Genomic DNA, 18,069 nt, shown 5'->3' on the forward strand with positions numbered 1-18,069 from the left:
TTTTTAGATGTGTTGCAGTTTAAAGGTCATGATGAGCTAATATTTTCATGAAATAGTAATTTATGGTTATGTTATAGTAATGTAAATAAAACATACCCTGGCACTAATGGTTGCACCAGCTCGTTCCAAGACAGGTTGGATCTTTTCCTCCATGAAGGTCGAGCTGCTCCCGATCCATATCAGAACCTGGGTGAGGTACCATTCTGGCTGAAGAAAAAAAAACATGAATACATATTCAATTGAGGTTCTATAACTTGGGAGGATAAAATTTATGTTGAATGTGATTTTTTTCCATCTTTAGAAAAGTAGTACATATGAGAAGTCAGGATTTTATCTGCAGTAGATACCTGTCAGGGCAATCTCTATTTGGAGAATCATAAGGATTGCTAATAGGGCAGCTAAAGCCAATTAGAAAGAAACAATAAGAGGAGCACATTTTTGGCATCTAAAACTAAGACTGCTAAAGTTGGAAAGCATGTCAAGCAAAAGCTGTGCTCCATATTTTTTTATACCACATCACGGCTTCATCATACAGTATAACACAGTACATGTTGCCTGTGATGGACTGAGTAGTCAAAAGACTGTAGGCAAATATCTAAATAAAAGAAATGGGTTTTTGTTTATTCAAATATGGCATAAAAATAAAACAAACAAACGTACATCTAGTCTTGTAAAGATTTCCAAATTGTTGAGGAGAACACACATTTTTTTTGTCAATGTTAAGTATTTTTAACTCAACATGTTACAAGGATAAAAAGACCAAATCATCCAAGGGAGCTGACAAATCATAACATAACATGCATTTTATCATATTCGTCATTGTAATTTGTATAGCATTAATTAGTACTGTTTTTTTTTGTGCACTTCACATTAAATGAAACGATTGCTTAATTTCCTCAATAAAGACCAAATGCCACTTTCCACCTAATCACAAAGAGAAAAAGATTTCCTTTGGATAAAATAAAGCCATTCTCTCAGATTAGATGGATGTGTTGAGTATAAATTAGTGACTTGTTGATGAAATCTGGACAATTTAATGGGAAGTTTAGTCTTACAATCAAACAAATTTTGGAAGGATTACTAAACCAGGAACAGTCATTACCCTCATAACTATTGTAACCACTTTATTTCCATCATACCATTCCTCACTTCAAAGTTGAGGTAACTACAGGAGATGACTAATAATAAGTAAGTACCATAGATCAAAAATATATCACACACAGGCCTTAATGTCATGTGTGACAGAGCAGCTCCATGCCTCTGTCTGAGCGTGCACACATCCTAACCCTTCTTGACAACTGTCAAAGGTTTCCATCATTCCTCTTTTCTTCAGTGTCTTGATAATGGAACCACAGATGCGCACTTGGTAGCTTTTAAGCATGACGGCCACATCCCACAGCGTTCGGCAAAAGTCGGTGGAACTTTTTCTTTTGTTAAATAGAACGTTGTGACTTTTCTTTATTAAAAAAAAAAAAAAAAGTTTTGTTTTTATAATTTTGTTTTTTTGGCTTTTGGTTTGAATTTTTTTGGTTCGTTCTGTTGCCTGGATTGCTGGATTTTTATTTTACCAGAAGATGGGGCCTCAATTAGTAAAGAAAACACAGGTAACAAGACAGATAACCCAGATGTTGAGCTGATGACTAATGAATGTTATTCTATAGGATGAGTTAAGAGTAGTTGAATTTTGCTACACTGATCTAACTTGTGAAGAGATGAGGACTTTAATCCACTACAAGGCTCTCAGAAAATGTGGACCCTATCCTGAACACAATTACTGATTAAAAATAGACATGTTAAAATAACCAAAGATTGCTGTAGTAGGAGGAAATGGAACTAAATTATGGACTGTTTTTTAAAATATTTTTTCAACAGCATAAATACGTTTATTTCACAATTATGAGACAGGAAATCATGAGAGAGGGGATGTGACATGCTGCAAAGGACCTCCAGTCGGGATTTGAACTGCGGTCGGCTGTGTATATGGCATTAATCTTCGCTATGCCATAGCCACCCCACACTAGCTTTGTGTCCTATCTTGGCCACCCCAGTAAAAATGTCCTGGATACGCAACTGCGTAAAAGGCTCCGATGAAGATAAAGGAAAAATAAAATCCACAGTCCAACAGTGCAAACCTCACAAAATACTTTGCTTTTTGCCTATTTTACCTTTCCAGCAAGCTTGAAAAGTCCGACCTTTTTTCGGCCTAACATCTGCACTGCTACTGTCCCCAGTTGTTGACATGGTAGAGTTCTCACTGGAAGACTGTGTCGGGTCGGTGGATATTATTGGTATTTTTGTGACAAATTTGTCCATTTTGTTGGCCAAATCAACCACTATGCGAGTTTAACAGTAAATTGCCATCCAGCCTTTTTGGCGGTTTATCTGACATCACAACACAATGCGTTAATAGGTAGCGGAGTGGTCATTAGCGTGTAGGCTGCCTGACACATGTGGGTACTCGGGAATCTCCGTGGGTGCTCCAGCCGCGAAGTTGTGATTTGGTGCTATTTAAATAATACTACTTGAAATTAACTGAAATCTCCATATATATGAAAGTTTCCAGTTTTGTAGCTGGCCCTGAAATTTTACCAAGTGATGTGGAGAATAAAGCATCAAAACCAACTTACTGACATACCAAAGCCACAATTACTGTCTATTGGTAAACACAATCATGGCCATTAAAAATAAACTGGGTGAATGTGGTATAACTGGGTATGCAGTTATCAATCATAATTATTATGCAATAATAATAAGGTATTATTCTATCAAGAATTTTGCAAACAATGTTAACCTTATAAGAACTAAGGTGCCATATCATCTCGTGGCAAGAATAATAAAGATGCAAACAGTTCTTTCTGTAAATATTCAAAATTTCATATTGGCAAAAAAACTACTTAAACATTCTGTAATACAAATAAATTGGTACAGTTATTGTCGTCTTCTTCCAACAGAACTTTATGTTTAAAAAATATTTCATATTTGGAGAAAAAGAAAAAAGAAAACTTTTAACAGTTTAACAGGTTTTAACATACATTTTGTACCTTCTTGTACCTGTAAGCCTGTATCTTACCTGTAAGGCTTGCAATGAAAGATCATAGAAAACTAATAATAATAAGAATAATAATAATAATAATAATAAAATTAAATGTAAAGTTGCCAATATGTGAAAACACTATACCCAACCAAAACTTGATTAAACAGAAATGAAAATAGCACTTAAGTGGGTAATAAATCTGTCACCTGGTAAGGCAACTCCAGTTGTTTAAGTTCATATCCTGGACTGACCGGATATTAAAAGGCCTGCTAAGAAGCTGGTGTCTTGTCTGAGTAAACTATGTATTGTAAGCATGTCTGTGATCAGTGTTTGAAGGAGTCATGGCTTCAATGGATGAAGCCAATAATGTTATACATTCCATATCTGAATAGGTTTTAGATTAAAGTTGGTCAGTTTGTTTTGAGAGTGAATAACCTTTAAACTGCTAGTTGACATGTTTGACTACAACAAATGTAAATGCTGTGTGTGTTCTGTGAGTGAAAACCTTGCTTAGGGAGTTGGTCTGCCGATTTCCATAGAAATGATATCTGAACCTCCTGCTGAGTGGTAAGAGCATGATCTGAATAGGTAGACACAGGGAAGGAGCCTGCGATGGAGGCATGGCTGAAGACGCAGACTGAATAGGGGGAAGGCCTTGCGAAGAGGCTAAAGCCGTCTGTGATATGAGGTCATCACTGCCAGGGAAAGTTAAAGAAAGAAGCACGTTTCAAACCCACCCTATTTTCATCTGAAATCCTGAAGAGCACATATATCATCTTGGGGGTTATAATTGTCTGTAACAGCTCGTTGCAAACATGGCACTGGTTATATGGGTGTGTGTGTGAATAGGTGAATGTGACTTGTATAACGTATAAGCGTTTTGGAGTGGTCAACTAGACTAGAAAAGCACTATACAAGTACAGCCCATTTATCGGCCACATGGGCTACGTTGCAGTTACAAGGCATCTAAAGTTAAATTTTTGTGCCAATAATTCATGTGTATGGACAATGTCAGATTGTAAACCAAAAGCACAGTAAAAAAAAAAAAAAAAAAAAAAAAACATTTGTTAGTTATCAAATGTAACTCCCCATCAGGATAAACACATCTTTATCCGTAGCGGTAGTAGTTTCAGTGTGTAGACAACAAGTCAGACACATTTGAAACACAGTTGACGTGTTATGATAATGCTTGATGATAATGTGTCTAGCATCCCTGTGTCTAGCTGACCACTCAAAGGGCTTTTAACACTACATGCCACATTCACCCACTAACATTCATACAGCACGTCTTAGTCTATACATAGCTACATACTTCCTACTCCATTCACACATTCATACACTAATGGATGCATCTGTAGGCAACATGGAGTTGAGTGGACGCTCCGACAACCTTCCAAATAGTGGGTGACTGCTATCAGGTCAACTTAAAGATAATTAAAGTGATTGATCATCTTTGTTCCTAATGGTTACAAACGTGATCAAAAACTTTCAAAAACAATGAATAAAGACAGTCATCATTAACCTCAGTGAAGCCAAATATCCAAACATTATGGTGCCCGAAATCAATCATTGAACTTTTTTCAAGTCAAATTTCTTTCTCTTTAGAAGAAATAAAATGTGTCTTTAGAGATATTAACCTTTGAAATAAAATACATTTTACTGTGTGTAGTAAAAAAATTTAAAAAACATTTGTGTTGCTAAATATATGGAAAGTACCGTGCGTTGTATAAAAACACATTTTAGAGGACAGGATGGAACATGGAACAATTTACATTGTGATGGAACAAGGTGGCTTCTTCCCACCATCCAAAAACATGTTACTGGTGCCTCTAAATTGTCCCTAGGAGTGAGTGTGAACGTTGTTTGTCTCATTTGATCTGGGTTGCCCTTTGATGGACTGGCCTCTCGCCCAATGACAGCTGGGATAGGCTATAGACCCCCCCTGAGTTGGATTAACTGGGTGTATAAAATAGATGGATGGGTTTGTGGTTAAACTAGTCTGAGTGTGTCAACATCGACATAGGGAATACATTTACAATATGACTTTATACGCATCCGCACATATCTACATGAAAGGATACGAGGTCTGCAGGGCAAGCAGCTGCGTCACAAGCACCTCCAACTGGCTGTTGATATCCTGACAATTAACAGTGGGTGTCAGTGACTGAGTAGAGGGAGAGATGATTGGCCAGTGAAGTTGAGTCAATATTTTCTCAAAATCACTGTGAAAGAATTAAAGAGAATAATTTAGCTGAGTGTAGGACAATGATACAGACAACTTCTATCCATTGCTGAACTATGCTGTATTTAGACAAAATGTTACATAAAAGAGCTGTGTAGGTACTGGGTGGAGGTACACCTGGTCAGTCGCTCCTTGATTATATTGTGCCAGAAACAAAGTGTTTCTCGAAGATAGTCCTGAAGATGAGAACATCCCGACTGGTTCAGTCCAGAGTAAAGTACCGCCATGCTCTCCACTGCCCTTATGGCTTCCCAGACACTGTTTATCATCAGACACTGCTGGACTGCACCACTGTAACACAAAGCACATTTACTGTGATTCTACAGCAGAAAAAGGCCCTGTACACACATATGCAGGTACTTTGACAAACGCAGATCTCTCTGTGTACTTTCTGCCTATCATTGACATTAGGGATGTCACAATACCAGACATTTAGTAGTCGATACCAATACCAGTGAAATTCCACGATTATCGATACCCAATTAATGGTAAAAAACTAAAACAAAATAATAAATTCCATGTACTTCAACATACTCATTCATTAAAAACATTTGAAGATTACAAAAACAACAGTGGCACTGGCATGTCGCCTCCAAGTATTGACTAAAAAGAATACACTATTAACATTACAAGAAAAGAACAGTGGCATGTAGCATTCAAGTAATAAATAAAAATAAACCACTATTAACATCTGATCCATTTGAATTGGGATCAGGCAATATCAGAACCATGATAGTGTGATATTTTCTGACTTGTAAAATATCTGCTTAGTGCCTTATGCACATGTGCACTGTAGCTTTAGCTTACCGGCGCTCAGGTGATCTGCGCACGTCTTTTGAACACAACTTTAGTCTTTTCACGGTAAGCAGATACATTATTTGATCGATTTCAAAACCAGATAACTTGAGTTGTCACAGAGAAACAAGAAATACTTTCAGTAAGAGTACGTTCTGCTGTTTATTTTGATTATACGGTGCATTGTGTAGTGACGGGGACTTCGCAACGTATTCAGCCGTACTGAAGCTCTGTTTCCGCTGTTTCTTTTGATATGCGTTTCATATCTATGCGATGGGGAGTTCGTTCAACGGAGAACAATGGGTTGAATTTGCCCGCAAAGTGAACGTTAACATGACTTGAAACTTACTAACCTTGAATTCTGTGAATAAATCTAAGTCTGTCTTTGAGGTGCTTTGCTAAATTGGAAGTGTTTCCTCCTTTCGTCTGAAAAGCTCTTTGGCTCCGTTTGCATATAGGTTTTTGCGAATCTATTACTAATCCCTGATCATCCGCCTCAACTGCAAAGTACTTCCAGACACGAATCTTACTATTTTTCTTTTCGACGAGTCGAGGCGGAGCTGTCGCTGCAGCTGCAGTTGCCATCTTCCGTGTTCCTTTGGCATTTAAAAGCACACTAGAACACTTGTAGGTGTATAGTGCCCACATTACGTCCGGAGGAATTTCATCCCTGCTACCAATGGTACTGTAGAAAAACGAATACGTCATGTTTTTAGAATTGAGGCATCGACTTGGTACCAAAGTATCGGTTCTCGTGACACCCCTAATCCACATGCAAATATGGTTCTTGGCCCCCGAAAACAAGCATTCTTGAAAACTCAAGCCAAGGTGAAGATATTTAAAAACTAAGGTCACATTGTTGTTATGAGCACAGGGTAGCAGGGTATTTTTATTTGCCATGTCAATTGTGCGCCACTATCTCCTTGGTTTGACATCAGTATATGCGCCGATCACTCCTTTGTTGACATGGCAACAGGGGACGCAAAGAAGGTACTGTTAGTGCCAACCTTGTTAACGGGATTTTTTTTACATGTCTGCACATAAATATGCAGTTATTCTTCAACCAACACAGAGCCAGTTTAGACAGAAATGTTAACTTAAATTGGGACTGAAGGAGGAAAGAAAACATTTGTCAAAATACCTGTACTGGAAACGATTCCAATTTGGTCCTAAATTCATTAAGTGGACACAAATACTATACTCCAATCCACAAGCTGCTGTAAAAGTGAACAGGTTCCTATCAGACCGATTTGCCTTGGAGCGAGGATGTAGACAGGGTTGCTCTCTATCGCCTCCGTTGTTTTATTTAAGTATTGAACCATTAGCACAGCTTATAAGGGATGATAACAACACAATATATCATCATACACGGATGTTGTGCTCCTGTACCTAGTTGAACCTAAAATAACAATTCCACATTTAAAGGACATCATCAACACATTCGGATACTTTTCGGGCTATAAAGTTAATCTAGACAAAATGATGGCCTCGGATATAGGCAATACAATTTCTCAAACAGTCAAGGCCCAGAGTGGCTTAAAATGGTCTAAAGATGACATTAAATATCTTGGCATAAAAATTCCTCCATCATTAGAACATTGATATGATGTGAATTACAGACCCATTATATAAAATGTTAGTAAGGAGCTGGACAGATGGTCAGCCTTATCTATGGCAGGCTGCATTGAGAGCATACTACATACATTGAATATCCTACATACATTATGCATGTTTACAGTACCTGAGTTCCTGTATGTGGTGAAGGCACTGTAGGTATTTCATGTGTCTCTTTATAGAGTCTACTTGGTTACACATCTGGTCAAGATCATCCATCCATAGCTTGGCCCCCTGTAGGTGCTACAAGACAGTTCGAAACATAATAGTATAACAGAATTACTGTCATCGCATTGCACCCAATAATATTCATACATCTATCCATCTAACATCCTTTAGAAACATCCAATATCCTAGATAGCATTGTTACACGTGCACTGAAATGTTTTAGAGATGTTCTTGAAGGGTGGCCAGTACAAAGGCAAATGTCCACAGCATTTATTTCACATTTCATGCAGATTATCCACCCAGCTTCCTCATAATATTTCAGCAACATAAGCAAGTGAGGTAATCTGTAAAACTTGTGGCTCTGTTTCTGGGGCCATTACTGCCAGTGTACAGGGAGTGAGTGTGCTTACGAGTAAGAGTTGCTGCTTAATTCTTCTTTCTACTGACCTGTATGTTGTTTACCCTTCGCTCCTTGCCATTTTGGAAACATTTCGATGTATATGGTAATGATATCAACACAACAAAAAGCTTCATCTGCTACTCTGAAGATGTTGTTAAGAAAACACAGCAATTTCCACAGCATAATTTCTGTATCCCATTCTGCTTCTTGTGCACACCTTCGTACACATTTCCAGATGCGAGAGCATATCTGCAGCAGAAAGTCTTCCCCAGTGTTTATGTATAATAAAGGCTCAAGGAAACTATTATTTCTCTTTGTCAGAACACAATGTGATTCTGAAGATAAAAGACTGATACATACTACATTATTAAATCTAAAGATTCCTGCTTGGGTTTGTATCATCTGTGTTAGTGCTTTGCACAGCTTTGCAAACATAAACTGTGGCTCTCAGACACCCCCAAAGTGAAGAATTTGGATTATTTTCACAACCAAACAGCGCATAGCCCTTGGAAATGAGCTACGTGTATTTCAATACTGACTGGTTGAAATTTAGGGGGCCAACAAATTTTAAAACAAAGAGTAAAAGTTGCCAAAAATGATTAGAACCAAAGAAGCACATGTGAAAAACAAAGACAATAGCTGCACTGGACAGTCTTGATTGTTTTAAGACTTAGTTTCACTTCATCACAAAGCAAATCATTGTACACTATGAATTATGTCCTTTCCAGAACAGAACAAAGCTTTTTTTTTCTGCTTTGTTTATTTTTTTTCCTCTCCACAGCTCTCAGACTGCTCTCCAGTGACAAGAAAACTCTTTAACAAGTACATGTGTCATTGCAAAACGCCAATGCAATGAGGTCTCAGACGTATGCTTAAAATATCAGATGTAATATAAGGAGTCGAGGATGTGCAACTTAAGGAATGAGAAACCAGGCAGTGCCATGGAAAACACAAAAGTCACAACGGACAAAGATCTGCTCTGTGCCAGAGAAAAACAAAATGTGTTTAAGATCATCCAGAGCAGCTATTGTCTGTGCCTTTCATTTATACACGGTTTTATATTCTGACAGGCGGACGCTAACCCATCTGTTTTGGTTGTATACAAGGGATGGCCAGTTTAAGTAATTTTTCAGAGTCAACTAATCAAGCCAGTTGAAGTTGGTAAGTCGATTAGTTGTGACGTCATCATTAACACCAACATTAATCCCCAAATCAGTTATTCTGTTGTTTAGCTACAAAAAAACCAAATAGTCATATTTCGTTGTCTTTCTATCTGGTGTTTTTGCTCCTGAAGCACAACATTTTTGTGACAGTTTAGTAAGCGAGTCCTCATCATGCTAGTAGAACCACGAGAAACTAGCTTCATCCCGGATAACGAGCAATCCTCGTTGTTGTCCAGTTGAGTGAGATGCTGCCATTCTTCACTTCATTTTGTTGTTGTTGCCGACATCTGCTCCAATCGGTTGCTTGCTCTATCGGTGCAAACTCCGGCAGAAACAGCGCCATAAACGTTAGTTCCACGTCTCTGCGCTGTGAAACATAAGTCTCCTCCTGCCCCAAACAAAAATTAGTTGACTCATAAAAACAGTAGTCGACTATGTGTGCCGTTCCGACTAATCGATTCGTCATGTACCATCCTACTGCATACCCGACACGCAGTGCAGATAGATAAATGCATACTAACATGAACCAGACAAAACAGCATTCACTTTGTTTGGTACTTCTGGTTACATTGTAATTTTCTTAGTGTCATCTACCTGGTCCAGCGTGTTGGAGATAAGTTCCTCTCGCTGCAGCAGATCTCCCAGGGAACATCTGGCCTTTGCTGCAGCAGACAGAGCTGCTGAAACTTGAGGAGGCACCGAACTGCACACAGTCAGAACCTGAATGACACAAAAGAGACACTGCTCACATTTCATAAAGTAATGGAGAGTATCAAACGGGGATATCCCAATTGAGATTTTTTGCTCCCGATAGTCAATCTGATGCATTGATGATTTTGCTCAGAAGTTATGCAGTAGAATTATCTAATTAGTCATTAAATGGCTCTAACAATGCAGTAAGGAAAATAGCCTTTGTTCATGTCATTCCTTTAGCACTTTTTTAGATAAAAAAAAAAAAAAAAGAACCTCCTGTGAAGCATCATGGTGAATAAGATGATTAGGTACATGACTGAATACATGACCAGGGCCTAGAGGGGAATAGGAAGCAACACCGAAGGAGCTAAACACCAACTGCTGACTGACAGAAATGTCTCTCAAGACTGTAAGATCAGACATACAAATCTGTATGCATTGACTCAAAGCTACACACATGGATACTGGAATGCTTGGAACTCTACAACATCAACAGGACACTAAACCTTATCCAAGAATTCCCTGGGACTGTGGAGGACAATCCTGAAGGCCAATTCAAAGGTAACTGTACAAGTTAACATCAATTGTGGTATCTATCAAGGAGATGTTCTGTCCCCCACTGCTGTTCTACATAGGCCTGAACCCCTTCAGCCAAATCATCACAAAGAGTGGCTATGGATACAGTTTTTGAAGTGGAACAACCATCAGCCACCTTCTCTAAATGAATGACCTAAAGCTATGTGCGAGGACTGAGGGAGGCATCAATTCACTGATACACCTCACTAGGACATACAGCAAGGACGTTGGGATGTCATTCAGAATATATAAATGCCACCAAATTATATCACAGAGAGGCAAGGTGATCACAACTAAAGGGGTTGAAATACCAGAGGGTACCAGCAGCTGAGAGCAGCTCCAAACACCGTGGGGTCCCACAGGCAAATGGCAACTAAGAGGAGGAAGTCAGCCACAACCAAGTACATACAAAGAGTAATTCAGGTTCTGAAGAGACAGCTGAATTGGAGGAACAAAGTCGGAGTCATCAACACATTCCCCCGCTGGAATAATAACCTGGCCAAAGGCAGAGATAGCCGGTTGACAAACTGGTCAATTTTATTACCAGATCTAAATATTTACAGGAATTGTTATAATAATCCAAATGATAGAAATTATTAATTAATGTCACGTTTTACAACGGTTGTAAAACGTCCGCCTTGATGTTGAAGATCGAGTGAAGAACGGCGGAACGTCACCAAAGTAGCGATAAGCCACGTCTACACAACATCTGGTCCCATTGAGCGGGCTGACCATAACAAATCTACTAAACATTACTTTGAGAGTCGTGTTGAGTAGCACAAAACATTTCCATCAGCACTACACAAAGATCGTGTGGCATGCTAACGTTTAGTCACTAGCAAACATGAGCCTCGTTGGGAATGCGATTTAGTCTGAGTTTGTGCGATTTTTTTTTTTTATTGTAGGATAAATTCAAAGGTAGGATCACCTGTTCCTCGAGAGTTCGGTTTTCCTCTCTCAATTTCCCCAGCAGGTCGCCAACGCTCTTCAAAGATTTGAAGTCACTGTCAAATTCTTTCTCCAGGAAATCCACACAGTCACGTTCCTTCTCTGAATCATCATAGTCAGATTCATTACTTTGTCTATTTGGATAGACGGGGTTTCTCACATAATCCGTCACTTTACGCATCGTAGATTGGAGCATATCAGTTATCAACGTTTTCTTCTTTTTCTTCTTCCCTTTTGCCCGAATTTTTCTTCTTTTGAGTTTGGTTTATGGTGAACTAACTGGCTGCAAAAATACAATACCGCCACCTACTGAATTGGAGTGTGGAGAGAAAACTTATTATGGGTGCCCCATGCCATAGGCAGGGCACACATATTACTATTGCTCATACTTATTATGGGTGCCCCATGCCATAGGCAGGGCACACATATTACTATTGCTCATACTTATTATTTTTCCGCTTCCGTCACGTTTTTCGGCGCGCTACTCGTCCCACAGCGTTGGTCCGACTAAAATAAAAAATACATGGCTGCGTGCGCGCCGATGGGCAGAAGTGTGCTATTACTTTTCTCTCTCATTACTCGAAAGAAATAGCGGATAAATGGGAAAAAGCGGGCAAATTGTCAATGGGAAAATGAATGGAGAAGGCCAAAAAGAGGCAGTTTGGGGCTCGAAGAGCCCCAAACTGCCTCATACGGGAGGCCTCTGAACTCAGCCATACAGCGTCACACACACATCATTCAAAGTTTGTGTGTGACAGGAAAGACTCAGCTTTAACTGTGGTAAAGGGCTTGTTAATAGCTTATACGGCTTTGACACAACGGCAGTTTACGTTTTAGGTGTCCAGAGGAGGTCGTCTGATGTCAGTTACACTCTAACTGTCACTCTAAAAATCTTTAAAAAACAATTTCTCGAACAAATGCCTCTCACGTCCAAAATATCTGCCTGATCTTGATAAATTATACATCAAAACGTAGGTATTTTAGTTGTCTTTCACCCAATGTGACTGTCATTGAGCTGGGCCTCACAGATTTCTCACAAATCCCCTCTGAGCGCAGAGAGGGAACATTCCATCCCATTATAAAACGGCCGAGCCCTGAAATCAGTGTGAAAAATCATTTTAAAACTGCCATAATAAAGGAGCCACGGGGGTTAGAAGAATAAAAATGACACCGCTGGCTTCCCCCGGGCCTTCTGGCGCTCACGGTGAAAGAATTATTCGGATACGACTTCTACTTTTCGAACAGCGAGCGTTTTGTTCCAGATTTCTGCCTCAATATGAAAACCCCATGATTTTAAGGGGACAAAGTGAGGTGCAGAATTCGGCAGTTGGCAGTTGGCAGGCACAGCTGTTGCCCATAGCAACTAATGCTGACCACACCCAAGAAGGCTGCCCTGTTCTATCACAGCTGATGAGGGCAGAGCCAAGATGGCGGATGAGGGCAGAGCCAAGCAGGCTGGCCTGCTGTAACAGCATTATGCCAGCCTGTTTTATCTGTGCTCCTAATACAATATAACATGACAGCCTCTGTCTGTCAGCAGGCAGCCAAAACTGTGAAAACAGCTTCATGCCAGCTGCTCACGAGACAAATGCGCGCGACAGCGCGCACTGACCCAACAGCGTCATGCTAGCCGCTCACGAAACAAATGCGCGCGATAGCGCGCACTGACTCATATGCTTTCCATTATGATCAACACATCTATCATAACAGCGTCATTCTAGCCCTCACGAGACAAATGCGCGCGACAGCGCGCACTGACTCATATGTTTTCCATTATGATCAACACATCAGCTGTGATAACAGGTTCGTGCCACTCACGAGACAAATGCGCGCGATAGCGCGCACGGACTCATATGTTTTCCATTATGATCAGCTATCAACAGCGTCATGCTAGCCCTCACGAAACAAATGCGCGCGATAGCGCGCACTGACTCATATGTTTTCCATTATGATCAACACATCAGCTGTGATAACAGGTTCGTGCCACTCACGAGACAAATGCGCGCGACAGCGCGCACGGACTCATATGTTTTCCATTATGATCAACACTTCAGCTGTTTTAACAGCTTCATACCAGACGCTTGACGACACACGTCAGCAATTCCACTGTTTTCATTGGTTGTTGGATCGTCACTTCGCCCCTGCTTCTTCGAATATGCTTGAGTAGTCTTTCTGTCTGGCGAGCTTTGTTCAGGTAAGATCTATTTTTTGCTTGGTTTGGTTATATTGAACATTATCTGTCGTTGATCGTGGCGGAAATATGACCGTCCTCCAGTTAAATAAAGACGAGGTATTTGCTAATTTTCCTTCCGCCGATGTTTCGGTGTGGCTGCCTTGTTTAGCATGCTACACTATTAGCCCGCTGTCTGGCGTGGAATGCTGTGAAAGCTATGAATTTACGTTGTGGTTATATTGAACATTATCTGTCGTTGATCGTGGCGGAAATATGACCGTCTCCCAGTTAAATAAAGACGAGGTATTTGCTAATTTTCCTTCCGCCGATGTTTCGGTGCGACTGCTTTGTTTAGCATGCTACACTATAAACCCGCTGTTTGGCGTGGAATGCTATGAAGGCTATGAATTTACGTTGTGGTTATATTGAACATTATCTGTCGTTGATCGTGGCGGAAATATGACCGTCTTCCAGTTAAATAAAGACAAGGTATTTGCTAATTTTCCTTCCGCCGATGTTTCGGTGTGGCTGCCTTGTTTAGCATGCTACACTATTAGCCCGCTGTCTGGCGTGGAATGCTGTGAAAGCTATGAATTTACGTTGTGGTTATATTGAACATTATCTGTCGTTGATCGTGGCGGAAATATGACCGTCTCCCAGTTAAATAAAGACGAGGTATTTGCTAATTTTCCTTCCGCCGATGTTTCGGTGTGACTGCTTTGTTTAGCATGCTACACTATAAACCCGCTGTTTGGCGTGGAATGCTATGAAGGCTATGAATTTACGTTGAGTGGTTATATTGAACATTATCTGTCGTTGATCGTGGCGGAAATATGACGTCTTCGAGTTAAATAAAGACAACGTATTTGCTAATTTTCCTTCCGCCGATGTTTCTGTGTGCCTGCCTTAGCTTAGCATGCTACATTGTTAGCCCGCAGCCTGAACTTGAACGCGCTCGACGGCAAAAGCTTGTTCAAATTGAACTTGTTGGAATATGAATTTAATGAGTTTATTTCAGTATAAGGCTTGTGTTGACCAGTTATATTGAACATTATCTGTCGTTGATCGTGGCGGAAATATGACGTCTTCGAGTTAAATAAAGACAACGTATTTGCTAATTTTCCTTCCGCCGATGTTTCTGTGTGCCTGCCTTAGCTTAGCATGCTACATTGTTAGCCCGCAGCCTGAACTTGAACGCGCTCGACGGCAAAAGCTATGTGCTGGTGTCGAATGAGTCAGAATGTGAATGCATTGTGATTTGAACAGAATATGGCTTGTGTTCAGTGCTCATTTAGCTTATTTATCCATTTTTATGTCTATTTATTCATCTATTTATTCGTCTATATATTCTCAAGTCATGAGCACTTTTGAATTATAATCATGGTATTTTATTTGACAGTTGGCAATTATGTTAATTATTGTACATATCTTCCAATCAGTGAAATATGAACTTTGAGGATCATGGCTTAACTAGTAGAGTGTGATTCCTCCTGATTGCTGTACCGTGCTGGCACGGTGATGCTTTGACAATTAGTTTATCATCCTTGACCATGTTTTTGTGAGAAGAGTATCATGAGTTTGTTCAGTCGGAGAGCTACACCACCAGTGATGAGAAGCTCAGAGAAGGCAGACAGGACAGAGACGGAGAAGCTTCAGTCAGACAGAGAAAAAGATGAAACTGAGGTAAATGTTGGAGTCAAAGGTGCAGAGTTACACCTCACACTTCACTCTGTTTAACGTGAATCCTTAACTCATAACATCACCAGATTGTTCCATTTATTCATTAGAAGTTATCATGCTTTTGTTTTTCTTCTGTCAGAGAAACCAAACACCCCCCCCCCCCCCCCCAGAAAACACTGATGCAGCATCTTCGGTTGGAGAAGCAGGACCTCATTAGATGTAACGCTGCACTTACAGGTGAGACTTCTACATGTATGAAGACAGTTTCAGTGCTTTTCATCATGTGTGCTTGGTGCTAATTTCATGATTGTTGTCTCCAGCTTTTAAAACATGAGCAACCAGCATGAATCCAGACTACAGTCATCATGCAGATGCTGCAGAGACAGACAAAAAGGTCTAAAGTAAGTACTGACACTTCCCCTCACAGCTCACATACAGTAAGGATGTCTGTTTATGATTAATGCTGTTAATGATTGTGTGTCCAGCTTTCCATCTGAGGTCCTGCTGAACCGAACACCTGCCCTTCCACAGGAGGATTCAAACTGCATCGTGACGTGTCCAAGGAGAAGAACTATGAAAAAAGGTGAGTGTTTTTATCTTTACTCAATACATTGATTGTACTTTGGATATTTTTTGTGATGAATCAAAAACAAGAAAATTTATCTACATGAAACTCAACATTTGGTTTCCTCTCTTTTTGTCTTATGAAGCAGAGAAGGACTCCCATCAGCTGCAGTGACCCAAACAACCTTGAGCAAACACAGATGTGACCGAGGACTCCGATGAAGACTGGAGTTTCTATCACCATAGGACAGAGGTAAGATTTGAATGTTGTTGGGTTTAATGTCCTCATGTCTTCCTCTTACTGTGATGGTGAATGCTTACAGATATTTCTCTACACAGGGACCCCTATTATAGACTGTGACATGTTAAAGTTTATCAAAACTGACTGAATTATAATGAGCTGTTGTTGCTAAATAAACACATTTAAACTGTCAGTATGTCTGAACATTACTTTCTGTCCTCCTCCTCTGGGATCTCTGCTTCAACCCCCCCAAAAGGGGACTCGGTTGGCTAAAAGACCAGTAACTGAGCAGGTGATTGGCTGTTTAAACTCTCCTCCTTAATCAGGTAAACATAATGGCTGCCACCATTTAAAGTGTAAAGTGGTTCATTGTGTGATTAAGACATTAAAAACCTTGTTTAAGCCATCTATTAAGCCAGCCGTCTGTCCCTCATGCTGCCCAAAGCAGGCAGGTTTCACCACAGCAGGCCAGGATCTCAAATGTTAAACTATGTTTGAGCTTATCTCTGTACCTTAGTTTAGTACTGGATTTGAAATACCTAATGCTTGACTGGCAACTAGCAGGTCTCTCAGCACAGCACAGCACAGCTCTCATCTGTGTGTGTGTGTGGACGGGCAGAAGACGGGCAGCAGCTGGGCACCCATCAAAATTTCTTCAGAAATTTTCTAGTTCTTATTCTTATTCTTATTCTTATTCTTATTCTTATTTTATGTCTTATTCTAAGATATACAATAATGTAATGGCTGATTCCATCTTTCTGTTTTCCCCACCTTTCTTGCACTATCAAGCGTTTAGTGTTATAAAGATGAATATTTGTTTTGTTGATTTCCCAATAGTCCTGCTAAAGTTTATGAATGTGAACACTGATGATTGCTTTGACTTCTGCCTCACTAAATGGAATCTGAATATCAGCTGTTTTTTATTGTTTAAGCCGGTATATCAGCTTCTTTATTTCCCTTAACACCAACATAGACAGGAACACAAACTAAGTTAACTGTAAATGGTGTAATTTAAAAATCATACAATATATATGATAATAATATATGATATTATACAGATATGTTTATCAACTTTTGTGTGGATATTTTCTTTTACTCATTGCAGGCCCAGGAATATGGCCACAAGCTCAACCACATGAACTGACAAATGATCACCGGTTCTTTTCTTGATAACAATATTTTGTTCAGGAACGAATACTGCTGCACCAGTGTGTTTAGACTCTGGGTGTTTTGAAGCATCCCCAAATATCATAATTCTGTCAGAAAACTGTAGTTCAAAGTATTTCTGTGCAACAAGCAAATCTGGAATTTATTTTATTTGGTCTCTGATTAACTCTGATTAACTCTGATAAAACTCAAGTTTTTTATAAAACAACATCCCTGGAAACCTGACAATCCTTACCTGCTCTCATGTCTGACCATATGTTCTTAAAGAAAGAAACTTATTTTTTTTTAAAAACAAATGAACAAATTGAGACTAAGCTATTGATAATTTACCCCCCCCCCCCCCCATTTATTGGACCTTAAATCTACTGTATCGTCTGCATCAAGAGATTTTCCTATCTATCTGCTCAAAAAAATCATCTATTATTATATTAAACAATACTTGAATACATACACTACCTTGAGGAGTTCCATTATCTTTAGTATATGTATAAATATATATATATATTTGTTCCATGGGTTTGAGGTCAGGACTCTGTGCAGACCAGTCAAGTTCTTCCACACCAAACTCGCTCATCTGTCTTTTTATGGGCCTTGCTTTGTGCACTGGTGCA

General features: G+C 39.7%; 1 protein-coding gene and 1 long non-coding RNA gene across 2 annotated transcripts in view; one reads left to right on the forward strand and one right to left on the reverse strand.

Annotated features, from left to right (window-relative positions):
* The window catches only part of rint1 (RAD50 interactor 1), a 30,394-nt gene extending 18,514 nt beyond the window's left edge, over nucleotides 1-11,880 (reverse strand). The window contains exons 1-7 of the mRNA XM_072377305.1: nucleotides 11,614-11,880; nucleotides 10,011-10,136; nucleotides 7,813-7,928; nucleotides 5,394-5,567; nucleotides 5,116-5,256; nucleotides 3,540-3,729; nucleotides 97-207 (exon numbers count right to left, since the gene is read on the reverse strand). Coding sequence (XP_072233406.1) covers nucleotides 97-207; nucleotides 3,540-3,729; nucleotides 5,116-5,256; nucleotides 5,394-5,567; nucleotides 7,813-7,928; nucleotides 10,011-10,136; nucleotides 11,614-11,829 — 1,074 coding nt within the window. The 5' untranslated portion in view covers nucleotides 11,830-11,880. The remainder of the gene's footprint in view (nucleotides 1-96; nucleotides 208-3,539; nucleotides 3,730-5,115; nucleotides 5,257-5,393; nucleotides 5,568-7,812; nucleotides 7,929-10,010; nucleotides 10,137-11,613) is intronic.
* A 3,765-nt stretch (nucleotides 11,881-15,645) lies between these two features.
* On the forward strand, nucleotides 15,646-16,062 carry LOC140283107 (uncharacterized). The gene is made up of 3 exons (XR_011909970.1): nucleotides 15,646-15,723; nucleotides 15,807-15,887; nucleotides 15,972-16,062. It is a non-coding gene; the product is annotated as an uncharacterized lncRNA (long non-coding RNA).
* The last annotated feature ends 2,007 nt before the right edge of the window (nucleotides 16,063-18,069 follow it).

Source organism: Leuresthes tenuis, unplaced genomic scaffold (assembly GCF_036924035.1).
Source record: "Leuresthes tenuis unplaced genomic scaffold, fLeuTen1.0.hap1 SCAF_23, whole genome shotgun sequence".
NCBI lineage: Eukaryota > Metazoa > Chordata > Actinopteri > Atheriniformes > Atherinopsidae > Leuresthes > Leuresthes tenuis.